Source organism: Eupeodes corollae, chromosome 1 (genome assembly GCF_945859685.1).
Source record: "Eupeodes corollae chromosome 1, idEupCoro1.1, whole genome shotgun sequence".
Classification (NCBI taxonomy): Eukaryota; Metazoa; Arthropoda; class Insecta; order Diptera; family Syrphidae; genus Eupeodes; species Eupeodes corollae.
This window is the reverse complement of record NC_079147.1, coordinates 129,263,914-129,280,199: the sequence shown is the minus strand read 5'-3', so window position 1 is coordinate 129,280,199 and position 16,286 is coordinate 129,263,914. Positions and strand designations below refer to the sequence as shown.

At 35.3% G+C, this 16,286-nt stretch overlaps 1 protein-coding gene across 6 annotated transcripts in view; it reads left to right on the top strand.

Moving 5' to 3' along the window:
* The window catches only part of LOC129953659 (A disintegrin and metalloproteinase with thrombospondin motifs 9), a 161,069-nt gene that overhangs the window by 127,652 nt on the left and 17,131 nt on the right, over nucleotides 1–16,286 (top strand). For all 6 annotated transcript variants that reach the window (XM_056066985.1, XM_056066984.1, XM_056066987.1 and 3 more), the window contains exons 19-20: nucleotides 4,984–5,185; nucleotides 13,741–13,914. In XM_056066985.1, coding sequence (XP_055922960.1) covers nucleotides 4,984–5,185; nucleotides 13,741–13,914 — 376 coding nt within the window. The remainder of the gene's footprint in view (nucleotides 1–4,983; nucleotides 5,186–13,740; nucleotides 13,915–16,286) is intronic.

Sequence of the window (16,286 nt, the reverse complement as noted above, 5' to 3'; positions counted from 1 at the left end):
AAGGGCATAAGTTCCTGCACGGAACCAGAGGAGCTCTTAGCTGAGCTCCGTCAAAAAGCCACGGACGATCTCGATTTTATCGGGGTCAAGCCGTTCACTACGGTGAAGTCCAGGCGGGAGGGTTATAGGCTGCCAATGTTCTTGGTAACATTATCGCCCCAAAGCAGTTTTGATAGTGTGAAGAAAATCACATCTCTCGACTATCAAACTGCACGATGGGATACATAAAAAAAGGCACGACGGCATTTTACAATGTACGAAGTGCCAGAGGTTTGGCCATGCCAATGCCAACTGCAATATGCAGTTGCGTTGTGTGAGGTGCGGAGAAACCCACAAAGAAGGAGAGTGCAAGCTGGGGAATGAGCGGGTTGAGGATTTGACCCTGCTCAAGTGTGTCCTTTGTGGAAACCAAGGGCACCCGGCTAACTATAGGGGTTGCCCTAAGGTCCAACAAATGAAGCAAAAACAGGCCAGTCAAAAAGCCGAAAAAAGTCGAACAGTTCGACAGGCTCCAACACAAAAATTCGTGGATCCTAAATTCTCTTACGCCCAAATGGTGTCAGGGAGTGGAAACACGAGACAGGCTCCACCAACGGTTGCCCCAAAGGCCCCTGTGCCTAAGGCACCAGAGGTGCAGCCTGACATTGTAGCCTTGTTGTTGAGCATTCAAGGTCAACTAACAGGACTGCAAGTCAGATAAAGGAGCAAGGCAAAAGGGTAGATCATCTCTACTCTTTGTTGCCTGGCCTGGCGCAATTTAGACCATAATGGGCGCGCTGCCGGAGACGCGCCTAAAAGTCCTAGCTGTGAATGTAAATTCACTGATTAGGATTGAACGAAGAGCCAATATGTTCCAATTGTTGAAAGACTACAGTCCCGATGTGTTTATGGCTAGCGAAACTAAGCTAAACCACAAACACAAATTGACTCATAAAAATTACAATATCGTAAGAAGAGACCGGCCCGACTCCACTCAAGGGGGTGGTGTCGCTCTCTTTATACGAAAAGGCATTAATTATAAAGTCATATACAATAATGAATTGCGAAAGCTCAAGACGCTAGAAGTTTGCGTTGTATGCATCTCTCTCACTCAAGGGAAGCGGATGTATATGATTGCGGCTTATGCGGCTGGAGCTCCGCAGGTTACTTACTTTGCTTCAGAACTCGAGATTCTTTTTAGGGAACTGAAACTGAGCTTGGAAGAAAACTATTTCATCTTGGCCGGTGATTTGAACGCAAAACATGAAGATTGGGGAAATCAACATAGTAATCCCAGAGGTAATCATCTTTTTAATTTGATGAATCTTTACAGCGTTGAATATGGTGTCGACCTGCTGGCTACTGAAAGGCCATCGTATCCAAGAAGCGGCTCCTTTCTGGATCTTTTGCTGTACGACACCAGACTGACAGTAACAGACAAAGTGGGTAATCACCCTCGAAACTGCTTACAGACAGTCGAGTACGACAGTGATCACTGCGGACTGGCTGCTGTAATGCAGATTCCGAACGAACGCGTGGAGTTGGAGGAATACGTTGCAACGCATTCTTACAATTACAGTAAGATGCGTTGGCCTCGTTTCACCAATTCCCTAGCGAGAGAACTTCGTTCGAGTGACATAGCCCCACCAAACAACAGAAACCTGACAAATACAGAAATCGACCAACACTTACAACAGATGGACGAAACAATAAAACGAACGATGGAACGGACAATCCCAAAGTACAAAGAACGGGACCAAATGGACGCTTTCAGAAACGCGACAATTGACGCACTACGTAGGCACAAGAGTGGCTTACTGACCAGACTCAAAAACTTGCACAGACGACTTACAGACCCACGCGACTTGGAGGTTAGGACACTGAAATCGTCAATAAAAAATGTCAATCTGTTGATTAAGGAGAACTACAGGCTATCAATTAACAAGTACTGGGACCGCAAGATCCGGTCAGTTAATTCGAGTGACCCTAGTATGTTCCCCAAAATCAACAAGATATTCAGGAAAAAAAACGATAATGACCTTCCGTGTCTTAAACTCCAAAGAACTGAAGAGAACGGAAACGTACTAAGGACAGCGCAAATAGATCCAGAGGAAGCCATCTTTGACGATGACTTTTACATAATTGAAGATCCGAAGGAAAAAGTAGAGGCGGTGGGAGCTGCTTTTCAGCAAGTGTACAAGGTGAATGTTAGCATTCGCCCCAACCACGACCTGGAAAACAGAGCCCTACTTAATCACTTTTACCTCCGTAATGATATCACACATTGGCGATCTGAGAACCGCGGTTTCATGCGGTTCAATGACGATTCCTTGGCAAATGCCATAATCGCCGAGGAAACGGGACCAAGTCCCTTGTTAGTGACGAAGGTTGAGCTTCAGCTCATCTTCAATTCAATAAAAAACAAAAAGTCAGCAGGTGTCGATGGTATATCCAACGTTGTACTAAGACATTTACCGATGGAAGCAATTGACATATACACTACGCTCTTCAATAATGCACTGAATAATGCATATTATCCAGTGCATTGGAAGACCGCTGTGGTTCATCCTCTCCCGAAAAAGGGAAAGGACAACTCCAACCCGTCAAATCTTCGGTCGATAAGTCTTCTTCCGAGCATCAGCAAAGTTTTCGAAAAGATCATTAATAGGGCTCTGACTAAGTGGGCTGCGGACAACAAAATAATTCCGGATAAACAGTTCGGGTTCAAGGCGGGTCATGACACAATTCATGCTGCGTCTAAACTCGTTTCTGATATCCAATGGAATAAATCAAAACAACAATGCACAGGTGCTGTTCTGGTTGATTTGGAAAAGGCCTTTGACACCGTATGGTTAGAGGGTCTTTACCTAAAACTGAGCAGGCTTGGAATAAACAAGCCATTGTTGTATATACTTTATGATATGCTTAACGGTAGAAAGTTTGTTGTCAAGAGTGGCAATGTAACTTTTACCACAACATTCTCAATTAAAAATGGTCTTCAACAGGGAGCGGTGAACTCGCCGATTCTCTTCAGCATTTACACCAGCGATCTGATAGGTAGTCTTACAAAGGCAATTGCGTACGCCGACGATCTAATTGCGTACAACGGCCCGAAAGGTTGAGGTTATTAGAATTCTCTTGCAGCGTGATTTCGACAAGATTCAGCGATATTGCGACGACTGGAAACTGAAAATAAATGTCCAGAAGTCAGAGACAATTCTGTTCCGGACTCCGTTGGCTGGGGCCACGAGGGATACGTGTAAGAATTGGCGCAAGATGGTCATCGTTGATCTTCACGGGCAGCCATTAGCGAGCAAAAGTGTATTGAAGTACCTCGGTATCTGGTTAGATCAGTATTTATATTTCGACAGACATATAAATGCTGCTCTGACCAGGGCCAGAGGAGCCTTCGCTCTGACGAAACGGCTGTTTTTTAGCAGTCGGCTTGACCCCAGAGTGAAGGTAATTTGCTACATGGCCCTCATACGGCCAATGATCGTTTATGGTTGTCCTGTGTGGTTCAACGTTGCCCCTTCCCAGATGGAGAAGTTTCGGGTGTTCGAGCGGCAATGTTTACGACGCTGTACCGGCTTATATCGAACAGCCGAATCTTCTTATGTGCATTACTATTCCAACGAGGTCCTATACAACGGGGCTCGAATCAACAGAATTGACAATTTCGTGATAAAACTCGTTCGAGGTCACATTGCAAGAGCTATGTCTTCGACCAACAATTTAATTTTCGGGGCGTTCTATCGGAACGACGAGTATTTTGAGAGTGCACGCTTGAGCGGCTTCATTCCCCCAGAGGCATTCCTCTTTTTAGATAGATGCGGTCTGATACAAGATAGATTGGCAGTTCCGTTAATCTACCACGTCAGACGAAGAACCGTGGATAGGCGACTCCTGTACAATCGGGACGTCATGGCACAAGGCGGAGCAGAGCTCCTTCGGTTCAGTAGGGCTGTGTCCGAGCGGGACCGAACTGATAGGGTGAAGCAGGAGAACCAGTTTTGGTGGCTTCAATCGGCACTTGATAGTGGGTAGTCGGGATGGGGTTTTAAGCCTTGGCCGGCTTACATACTTGTTTTATAGTTTTAGGGTTTAGTTTTAAGTAGAATAGGCATGGTGGCACGAAAAAAAAAAAATACAAAAAAAAAAAAAAAAAGAAATTAAAAAAAAAAAAAAAAACATGGAATATAAAAAAAAAAACAAAAACAAAAAAATACAAAAAAATTAAAAAACGTACAAAAAAGACAATAAAATATAAAAACGAAAAATGTTAGATTTGCTGCTGTGGTTGTTCTAGTTTTAAGTAGTTTATAGGTAGAATAGGTAGTTTAAGTTAGTTTTAAGTTTTATTTAAGGACCTAACTTTAAGTAGTTTGTAAGTAAAAATAAATAAAAAAGGACCTTGATATTAGTTTTTTGTTCAAATTTTCTAATAAATACAAAAATAAATGAAATGAAATTTAAATGAAGTAAAATAGATCTTAGGGCCGAAAGGCATTAGTTTTAAGTGTTATAGTTTAACTTAGAGTGTCCGTATGGGACCATTAAGTTAGTTGTAAGTTATGGATAATTAGGCTAGTTTTATGAATTTTTGTCTAGCTTTAAGATAGGTTTAAGATTGAATTAAATAAAAATGAATTTGAAAAAAAAAAAAAAAAAAAAAAAAAACTTCTTTTCTCTACGAAAGTCAAGGAACGACTGTCTTCGGACGCCACCTCTACTAGGCTACTGTTTAATTATTTAAAACTGTGTCACATTGCTTTCTTAATTTCAAAAACTATAAAAATGAACATTTCTGTTTTTAATTAAAAATTAACTAATAATCTCTTCTAGTCACTTGTTCTCTCCTTAACGTCCAACGCACTAACCATCGTCCCACGGGTATTACCTCATTTCACATAATCAGTACAAATGTATGCATACAACATAATAGTTTACATTGGTAGTTCAATTCTTCGGTTATATTCAATTTTCAATTTCGCTTTTTTTCAGGTTAAATATATCAAGTATATCAGCGTGCTCTGCCTCATGTGGAACACTTGGAAGTAGACAAAAGACTTTTAATTGTATACAAACATACATCGACACAAATATTTCACATCCTATTGACCTCTCTTTTTGTGAATCCAGATATGAAATACATTTTAATGAAGACTGTCGAGAAGGATGCTGGGATTATTCTGATTGGTCACCGGTAAGATTTTTAAAATTAAAAGATGTTTATCCCAATATTTGATTAAAATTATAAATGATTATCAAGAATACTTAACAGCACACGGGCTGATAATCTGAAATAAAAAATTAAATGTATGCTAATACATTTGTATGGCGTTGCCATACGTCCGGGTTTTCCCAGACATGTACTTTTTATAGTACCACTACTAAGTATGGTACAGTGCGCTTAAAAAAATCGATATTCATTTAAATAAAGTGGCCAAACGAATCCAATAATTGCGAAAATAAAATAATGAATGAACACATCTTTCAAACTGTAATATTATGTCAAAAAAAAATTATCCTATATCAGATAGGTTTGCACTCGAAGTGAATGTCATAAAGACTTTCGCTAGAAGTGAAAATTGAAAACACAAACATTTTTAATACTTATAGAAAAGTGTTTCAAGTAATGTGTACATATATTGCAAATTTGTGTTGTGTTTAATTAATTTTTCTATAAAATACTCTTAGTTACACACAATGCCGAGAAGAAAATGCACATCCACTTTTGACGAGTTACAGAAGGAAAAGGTTCCTTCCTGCAAAATAGGAAAAGAAGACTAGGAGGTGAGTTGCGGTATTTGTAATTGCAACTAAAACCACAAGTGACATCGTCGGTAACTTTGAATTCTTTTGTTGTAACTTTGGCAGAAGCGAATCAAAAGAAAAAGCAGCAGCAATAACAGCCTACCACACAATTTATCACCAAAAATCTTTGAATTCACTTGATTGTTCAATTAAATTGAATCAAAAAATATAGTTTGACTCTAACATTTACATGGAGGGAACGTACAATCTTAAGTCAAATCCGAATGGCTTATTTGAGAAAGCACTTTTCACGGCTAGAATTAATCTTGGAGATTTTGTCAATTCCTTGCAAACTATAACTTAAATAATTGTCGAGCTTATTGTTAAAAGCCTGATACGAAACAGCTTATTATCAAAATTAACTCGCTTTTGCGCCGACAATTGCAACACCAATTTTGGAGGCCGGAAAAGAAAAGGTACTAGCAGTGTCTTTTTAACAAAGTTAGAATCTTTAAGTCAAGCAAAACTTAATGTGTGTAAGATGTACTAATCGTGTATTGAATAATGCAATCTACCAAGGATGTGATACTTTGCAAGCTGACGTCGACTGTTAAAATAGATATTTCTATTATTGAAACCATCGAACTTTAACAAAATCTAGTTAACAATATACAAGAGCGAATCAATAAGAAATTTGTTACACTCAATATTAAATCTATTAAAAAGAATCTTCATTAATCCGGCTCTAAGGAAAAAGTAGTACAATTTTAAAACGATATCAGTAAACTTTATGATGTCACCGCCAAATACATTGAGTCGTATTAGCACATTTTAAAGCACTTAATGTTATCCCATGGATGCAGTTCAACGAAAAGAATGGGTAGTAAGAATCAATTAAACTGTGTTCAATTTCTAGGTCATAAGTCCCTATTCGCGGCATCAATGCGTCATTAGGCCAGATAGCGCGTCTACAAATTTACGTGTTGTCTTTGAAGCATCATGTCGAACATTTTCTCAAAAAAGTTTGTGTTTCAACCATGCTGTTCTCTTCAAAATTAAAAACATTTGTCTGGAAAAGAAAAGCAGACATTCAGGAAACAACAAAGAGAGTAATTTGGAAACATGTTTCTACATTGGTTAACCCAGCAGATTAATTTTCTGGAGAATGTACAGTTGAAGAGTTGAAGAACTCCATTTCGTTCAAGAACCCAGAATTCTTGATGGAGAATAAAGAGCACACACCATCACCATCAGTTGGTATCCAATCATCCCCAGAATCATTAAATAAATACAAATTATTTGGGTGGCGCAACAGTCCGTTGTTAACCAGGGCCTAGTGACTTACAGCTCTCAACCATTCCTGTGTGCCTTCAGTTGATAACATTAATTGTCTTGCAACAAAAAAAAAACGAATAATGGGTCCAGAAGACCATAACAATCGGTACGGTCGTTTAACTCCCCTACAGTGTCTTCCTGGCTCAGACTCTGACATTGAATGTGATGAACCAAATATTCCATTCCATATTAAAATTCCGGCCATTTGCGTTGTACAACAAACTTCAACAAGTGTTCATGTCTTACTAAATGAAATTAAAATAGTTTAAATATTACATAAAGAAAATGTCAATTGGCATTAAAATAAAATGTGAACGAAGTGAAGATCATAAGCTTATTTGTGAAGCACTTAAAATTAAAAATTGGCAATTTTTACACATGACCTTCCAACAGAGCTGACGTTTAAAGACATTGTTTTTGGTCTCGATGAAATGCCAATCGACACATTAAAGTCTGAACTTTTTAATCTTGGATTAAAATGTGTTAATGTTAAACTAATAAAAAAACAACATTAACATTTCATTGACATCATGTATGAAGTGTTCCTTGAACGTGCTTCCATTCGACTCAATGATCTTAAGAAAAATTTTAAATCGATTTTTAGAACCCAAGTAAAATTGGATTTTGCTCGCCGCCAAAAGCTAAAATGTACACAGTGCGTCAACTGTCAGATGTTCGGGCACGGAGAAAAAAATTGTCAGACCCACTGCGCAATCTGTTCTAACAACCATGAGACGAGGAAGTGTAATTCAAAGAACATCAAATGTGCTAATTGCAATAAAACCCACTGATCTCTCTTGTATGAGTAGAAATAGCTTTTTCGAAATGAGAAAAAAGCTTTCTTCGAAAAACAAACGTCATGCTCTTGCTTCAACAAAATTGCAAAAGGCTTACGAACCTAACGTGTCGGATCTCCCTCCTCTCCCAATCAATGGAAGAGTTCACCTTTTGTAAAACCGGTTTCAGTAGCAGCTAATCCTAATGAGTGTGGAACATGAGCCAACAACAACATTGTCAGCTATAATTCTGAAGATCTCTTTTCCATGGAAGAAATAAATAAGCTTACTGCGGAGATGATAACTTTGCTGAGTAATTGTAGATCGAGAGCAGATCAGTTTAACACAATTGCACAATTAGTTGTTAAGTATTTGTATAGCAAGAAATGAATAGAACATCCATGAAAATTATATATTGGAATGCTAAAAGCATTCGATGCAAACAATTAAAATTGTTTGCTTTTCTTAATAAGCATGATGTAGATGTAGGTTTATTATCTGAAACTTGGCTATCCTTTAATGATAAACTATGTGACAACAATTATTTTTGTTATCGTCTCGATAGAAATGAAAGAAAGGGGGCGGTGTTGCCGTGGTAGTTAAAAAAAGTATCTGACATGAATTAATTCCTATACAAAATTAATAGAAAAAATAGGAATTAAAATACGTTTCGAAAATGGCACATCATTAAACATTTTGTCTGTGTATTTTCCTGGCGGTCCAACTAACCTCACCAATTGTTATTATTTAAATAATGATATAAGAAAAATAAGTATTCGTGGTAACTTTTTGATTGGTGGCGATTTTAATTGCAGACATAGGAATTGGGGTTACTTGCGTGCAAATGCATGGGGAAATATTCTTGAGAATCTTCACTGTAGGCACCCGTTTCACATTCTGTTTCTTACACATCCTACTCACTACCCATATAATCACAGATCAAGTTCGTCAACGTTAGACCTATTTTTCACCTATGATCTTAAAAGAACTAGGTTCCTGTGGTAATTAATTTTTTTCATCACCTTTAGAAAATAAAAATTAAATTTTAGATATGAGAAAAGCTGATTCGGTTAAATACAAACGTGAAGTAAGTTCAAAATTGTCAAATCTCACAACTTTTAACGAATTTTCCGATGTATCTGATATTGATCAAAGTATCACGTTTTTCACAAATGCTGTTCATGAAAGCATAGGCAAATCAGTTCCCAAAAGAGTGGTTAGTTCTGAGAGCATAAACTTACTACCAAATCATATATTAAATCTGATCAAACATCGAAATTTCGTTAAAAGAAAATGGATGAGAACCCAACTTACTTGTTGCTTACTTACGTTCAAGTACATAGAATTACTAAACACATAAAAAGTAACTTAAGGTCTGGTAAAAGTACAGGTATGGTACTTCTTGATGTCGAAAAAGCATTTGACACGGTCTGGCATAATGCGCTTTTACACAAGTTGTTGATACTCAGCTTCCCAGTGTTTTTAATTCAAATAATTCAATCATTTTTACTTGAGAGGAAATTTAAGGTTTCAGTCAATAACTGGTTTTTTGAAAAATATGATATAACGGCCGGTGTACCACAAGGATCAGTTTTAGGCCCTATTCTATACTCAATATTTACTTCCGATTTTCCATTACTTCCTTTTTGTAAAGCAGCAATTTTTGCTGATGATACTTACATTTTCTCTTCGGATTCAGTTGGAACTAATCTGCAATCTAGTCTAAATGTTATACAAAGCTACTTCCATGACTGGAAAATAAAAATCAATGCTTAAAAAACGCAAGCAATCTTTTCACTCGAAAAAGAAAAGCTTGCTTTTTACCAAGCAATAATCTTCTTATTGATGGCACAAGTATAGGATGGAAACCTGATGCAAAATATCTCCGATTGCATTTAGATAAAACATTAACATTTGGCTTACATATTTAAAAAACGATTCAGAAAATAAATCATACAGTTAAAATTCTTTATCCTTTCATTAATCGCAAATCAATGCCTAGCACCGATTATATAGTTCTAATATACAAAGTTGTTTTCCAAGCTATCTTGTACTACGGTTCACCAGTATGAGGTAATTGTGCAATCTCTAATATACGACGGCTCAAAATAAGATTCTGAAAATGATTCTGAAGCTTCCAAGGTTATTTTCAACTAATGAACTTCATACCATTTTAGCTATGGATATGGTATCAGGAAGAATTGCCAAACTTAATGAGCGATACCTTGCATCATGTACTATGTCTGATAGTATTTACATCATTGACATACTATACATGGACTGCTAGTGGTGTGAATTTTCCATACAAAATTTGAATAAAAATGGTTCCACTTCAAATTAGCTACACTAGCCCTTTCAGGCACAGTGGCAAAAAAAGTTATGAAATATTTAGCGCCATCTGTTTGTATTTAGTTAAGATAAGCTTTTTCTGACATAGAAAGTACTGACATCTAGTATAATTTGTTGAAGACAAACGATGCCATGTTTTTTTGCTGTGAGCAGTGCTGTCGTTTTGAAAATTTCAAGAGTAGTATTTTTCTATCATTTTGGGGAGCATTTTCTTAAATTGAGGAGTAAAACAAAAAAACAACAAACACATGCTTGGCCCATGAACAAAATTAATAACTGAAAATAAAAATATCCAAATTCGAAGTTAATTGGTTAAAACAGACAAATAGAAGGATATAATATCGTACCAAATTTTTTGCTTTCACTGCTTAAAGGCCAACATTTTAAAATAATATAGTTGAAATAAATAATTTAAATTCATAACTTTTTTTATTAAATAAGAAATTGACAATTGAAATTATATTTTACATCAACATACATGTTTGAATATTCAAGAATAAATTAAAGTCATTATTGTAAATTCGATGTTTCATATTTTAAGTTACAATCACTGAAATCGATCAAGACATTGTTTCCCTTTGATTAGAAATGAAAATTATATAATCATCTATCGGAAATCACACAAAGAATTTGTTTTTTGAGAAAAAAGTGTAATTGCGCATTTATTTTTCTCTACAACGGACGGAAATTCATTTTCCTGAACAGCTGATACTTTATGTTCAAAGGTAAAACGAATCGTTCCACTGATTTGTGTTCCAATTTCACACAATTAAAATGATAGATTTCTGTCAGTAAAATTTTGTCGGTGGGTTTCAAATGTTAAATTTTTTCAATGACAGAAATTTTAAAGATAGCTATAAACGACCTGTCAAAAAATTCTAATTTTTTGTTTTCAATGATGAAAACCAATGACAGCTATAACTGGCGCCTTATACAATGATTTGTTATTCTCGATTAAAGTTTTCGATGGCTCCCATTTTTCTGTGAAATCGTTTTTAAGGAGTTCCTTAGCAGTTAGTAGGGCATTTACCGTTTCTACCTTGAGTGAATTTCTTTTTTTTTATCTTTTATAAGGCTTATATCTAAAAATTTTCTTTCTGCTGTTGCACTATTATTGGGGCATTATACTTTAAATTTTGGTTTTAATTGTAAACCAAATACAAATTTCTTTTCCGTTTTATTTTGGGGAGTAGTTTTCGTCCGTGTGTAGAGTAGCAGTTGACTCTGAAAATAGTAAAATACTACTATAGTAGCAAAAACGACAGCAGTGGATGTGAGTATTAAATGTTACACAATTTTTCCGCATAGCCCTCTTTGCGCTAGTGTTTTGTCCGTTAAAAGTGGAACCATCCTGAAGTTGGCTACTAGCAGTCCATGTATAGTATGTCAATGATTTACATTGATTTCAAACCCAGCTTCACAATGACTTTCTAATATACTTATTTATTTATTTATCTGTTATTTTCTATTTAATTTACCTGTCTATTTGTTTAATTATTTACCTATTTGTTTATTTAAATATATATTTATTTGTTTGTCTATTTATGTATTTCATTATTATTTTAATTATTCCTTTCTGTTCTTTTGTTATTGTTATTATTTATTTATTTATGTATCTTCTCATTTATTTATTTATTTATTTATTTATATATTTACGGATGTATTTATTTAATTTTAGTTTAATTATTATCTACTTGTTGTATTACTCAAAGCTTGGTTTGAATCCTCATTTTTTTTAAATTTTACTGTCCACCTTTCTTTCATTCTATTTTCTTATTGTTTTATATAAAGGTTTTTATGTAGCTTTTCCTTCAATATTATTTCTTTCTGTATTTTTGGTTAATTGATGTAATAATTATAATATACCATGTCTGTAAATTGTGCAATTTAGTTTAAGAAAAAATATTATAACATTGATGATACAATAAAGATAAATATAAAGGAGCCTTAAAAAGGATAATAGATCGTAAAGAATTTCCAAGAAACATACACTATCAAAACTCAAAGAAGTTTGGGATGTAAAAAATGTAATTATGATAACATTATCAATATCTGATCAAGAGCTGTCAAATGCACTAGTTGAGATTCAAGCCATTAAGAACTAGAGGCCAATTACTATAACGTCAACAGATCCGAACGACTCTGAAACATTTTCTCGAGCGCATTTGCTTATCGGCTCATCATTAAAAGCGATCCAAGAACCAGTTAATGAGATCTCTGATATAAGCTTTCTCGAACGATGGCGAAGAATGAATGTCGTAAAAATCATTTCTGAATACGTTGGTCTAAAGAGTATGTCACATAACACCAAATTCGTGTGAAGAAGAGATCTTCAAGGACAAATATATCCATTTGTAGCTTGGTTATCATCCATGAGGATAATAATTTAGCTCCTCAAAAATGGTTTTTAGGAAGAGTTGATGGAAGCATAGTAGCCGACGTTATAACCCAACAAGGAGAGTTTCGGAGACCTATTCCAAAATTAGCTGCAATTCCGTCTTAAAAGGTGATCCTTTCAAAGGGGGCGGAATGTTGGAGCTCATCAACAAAAATTATTATTATATATTTCAAATTTGCTCACATTAACTCTTATTTGAATTAAATAAAATCATAAAATCAAAATGTTGGAGCTCATCAACAAAAATTATTTACCCTGGTTACAAGAGGAGATCGAGGAATCGAATCGAATCGAATTGAGATTTCGATCCAGGTATATGGTGGCACTGAATCGAGGAATCGAATTCAAATGGAATCGAAATGACATTTGGGTTGTATTTGTGTCCGTACTGCTACGTGAATAATTTTTAAATTTTAAAACAATGCTCTCAACACAAAGACGAGCGCCAAATTAAATTCAGCTTATAACCAAAAACACTCCATTTAAATGGAGTATTTTTGCTTAGAACAAACAAGATAGAAAAAACTTATCGCACGCACACAAGCAAGACCTCACACACCAATAACTGGATTCCCCGATTCAGGTTTACAAACAAATTTTCGATTCGATTCACCTCTTTTAGTGGGATCGGATCGAGTAATCCTATTTCGATCCGATCCAGGTCTATACGGCGCTAAATCCTGATTCAATTCGGATTCAATTCTCCTTGTAAACGCGGTAATTATTATATATTTCAAATTTGCTCACATTAACTCTTATTTGAATTAAATAAAATCATAAAATCAATTTTAATTTCACACTTCATTTAAACAAAGATTGTAAATGAGAGCTAAAATATCAAAATAAGTCTCTTTTTTGTACTAACAATAAAAATTTTAAGGAAACTCTTGTGTTTTTTATTTGCTACTACTTCTAAAATCGGTATTTTCGTAATTCTTACAAGTTATTTATGCACCTATATTCGCTTAACAATAAGTAAATTCTTTCGCTGAAAAGTTCAAACAAAATTATCAACCAGGAGCAGTCTATCTTTTGAAATCTCCAAAAGACATAATAAAGCTCACGGGTTGGTGGTCCATGACCGTTCAAAGTACCTATATATATAAAACAAAATATGCTAATAATAAATTTAAATCGCCATTTCAGTGTTCCCAAACCTGTGGAAATGGACAACAAGTGAGATCAGTGGCATGCTTCTTTAACGGTACACAAGTAGAAAATTCGCTGTGTGATATGAGCAAAAGATCCATCTATAATTCCAGAATTCGTTCATGCAATTTGGGACATTGTACCGAATCCTCAACTTTCAAGGAAGCAGAGGTAGTTACGTATAATAAAAAGCATATTAAATTACATTTCATTATTCTAAAAATAAATTAGTCCAGTGACATAAGGATTTCAACTTCAAATGAGAAATAGTTTGCTAGATAAATTGCTCAAATAGATAAAAAAAGGAAAAGTATTTTAAACTCTATTTTTGTAATTTATTTAAACAGTTAGTAGATATTGCAAGCAAATGCCTTCGTTAAATGGATTTAATTATTTCTATCGGTCATTGTTAAAACAACATAAGTAACAGAATTTTCGAAATCAATTTTAATATAGTTTTCACTGCATAAGGTTGAAAAAAAAATTACAAAACATAATTTGATACATAAAACACACCCAAATTCGATTACGGAATAGACATTTTTTTACTAAAAGCTATTCAGTCATAAGTTGAGGGTTACGCTTTTGCGACAGTAGAAAGCATTGAGTTTTCGAAACATCAAATTCTACACGGTTTTTGAATGCTGTCAAGAATAGAATTTAATTAAGTGTTCAAATAAGTAAACCCAATTTTCTATCAACCATGTAAATACCCAATTTTATCTGCCTAAATGACAGACATTAAATTGGCAAACAATCGTGATCCAAGTGTCTATATACTGGCCGACAAATGTAACAAATAAAGAAATTAATTTATTGACAAAAGTATTTTTTAAATAATTAAAATGGATCGGGAATTAAATATGGAGTTGCCTCTAAGATATCCGTCAACGAATACAAAGTACAATATTTAAGTTTAACTTTGAGCAGATGCGAACAAACAATCGGTTCAAAGGACAAGCGATAATGTCTTGATCTCCTGAAAGTTTTTTTTTTAAAACAAGCAAAGTTCTGCAATCGACCGAATTTACTTCAGCTTTAAAAATTTCAAGTATTTTGGGTTGAATTTTTGTTTTTTTTTTTTTGGTGGTGAAGAGCGTGAACTAGTCGGATAAGAAGTCTTCCATTTTTATCACGGACATTCTCTGTGGAAGAAATGAAAGATATTATACCGTTTTTCAGTTTGATAATGGGCTGGAGCCGCGCAGATTGACATTATTCATCCAAAACAAGCTCATGGTTGTCATTATAGTGATCAATATTGTTCGTCATCATAAGATAATTCTGAAGCACGCATTCTCGGCATTTTAATTTATAGCTTTCCAAAAAACGCAAAAGCATACAGCCATAAAACCAAACACATTTTCAATGATACGATGAACTCGGCTGTGGGGCCTTTACAATTATAAAAACTGCTGCCAACTATCATCACCAAGGTGTTGACCTACACAAAATTCCATTTGCTAACCCTCCCTATATTAGAGAAAGAGACTTAGTACCTAGGTCTTATTTTAGACAAAAAGCTCAATTGGAAACGTAATGTACAAGAAAGAGTCAAAAAAGCTACTGTAGCTGTCTTTTCTTGCAAAAAACTATTGATAACAAATGAGGCTTACAACCCCGAATCTCGCATTGGCTATACACATCATACAAAAATAAGACCGATTTTAATGATAAGCAAGCAAATAGCTGCAAGCTCTGTTATTTGCCTCAAAACTTCGTCGCAGTGGATTAATAACAAAATTAGCAACTCCGTAATTCTTAGGTATTTAAAATCAAACTTATAGATTTCTATACCTCCTAGATCTTTCTGGGAGGATAGGACATTCCTGGAAGACAAGTCAATCCACTTTTATGCAGATGGATCAAAAACAAAAGAAGAGATTGGTGGAGGTGTGTACTCTGAAAGACTGAAATTAAGACTTTCATTCCGCCTTCCCAATCATTTTTCATATATGTGTTCCAGGCTGAACTTTTGGTGATAAAAGAAGTCTTGTCCTGGTTTTAAGAAAACGTGATATCAACATATGATACCCGTATTTTCTCAGATAGTCAGGCCTCTAGCAAATCTCTGGACTCTGTCCCTATAAACTCTATAACAGTTAATAACTTCGATCGTTTCTAATGGAGATGGCACAAAAGTTTAAATGGAAATGGACAACCATTTACCATTACAGGGTGCTGGGCCATAGAGATATTCTAGGAAACTGTAAGGCAGATGAACTCGATAGGAATGGTACAGTGCAACCCAATCACTACACGTAAACTATTGCTACTGCAGGACGATATCATGAAGGAAAACACGAGGTGGAATAACACCGCCACGCAGCTAGGCGTATTTAAAAATTACTTTTGCAGAAGCTGTATAGATGTTGAAGAGGAGGAAACAGTTCTTTACCTTCTCTGTACATGCCCTGCACTAGCCCAAAAACGCAATAATTACCTAGGAGAATTCTTCTATAACGATCTAAACGACCAAAATCATTATAGCATATTCGGACTCTCACGTTTCGTAAGGGATTAAAACTGGTTTCATTAAGCTT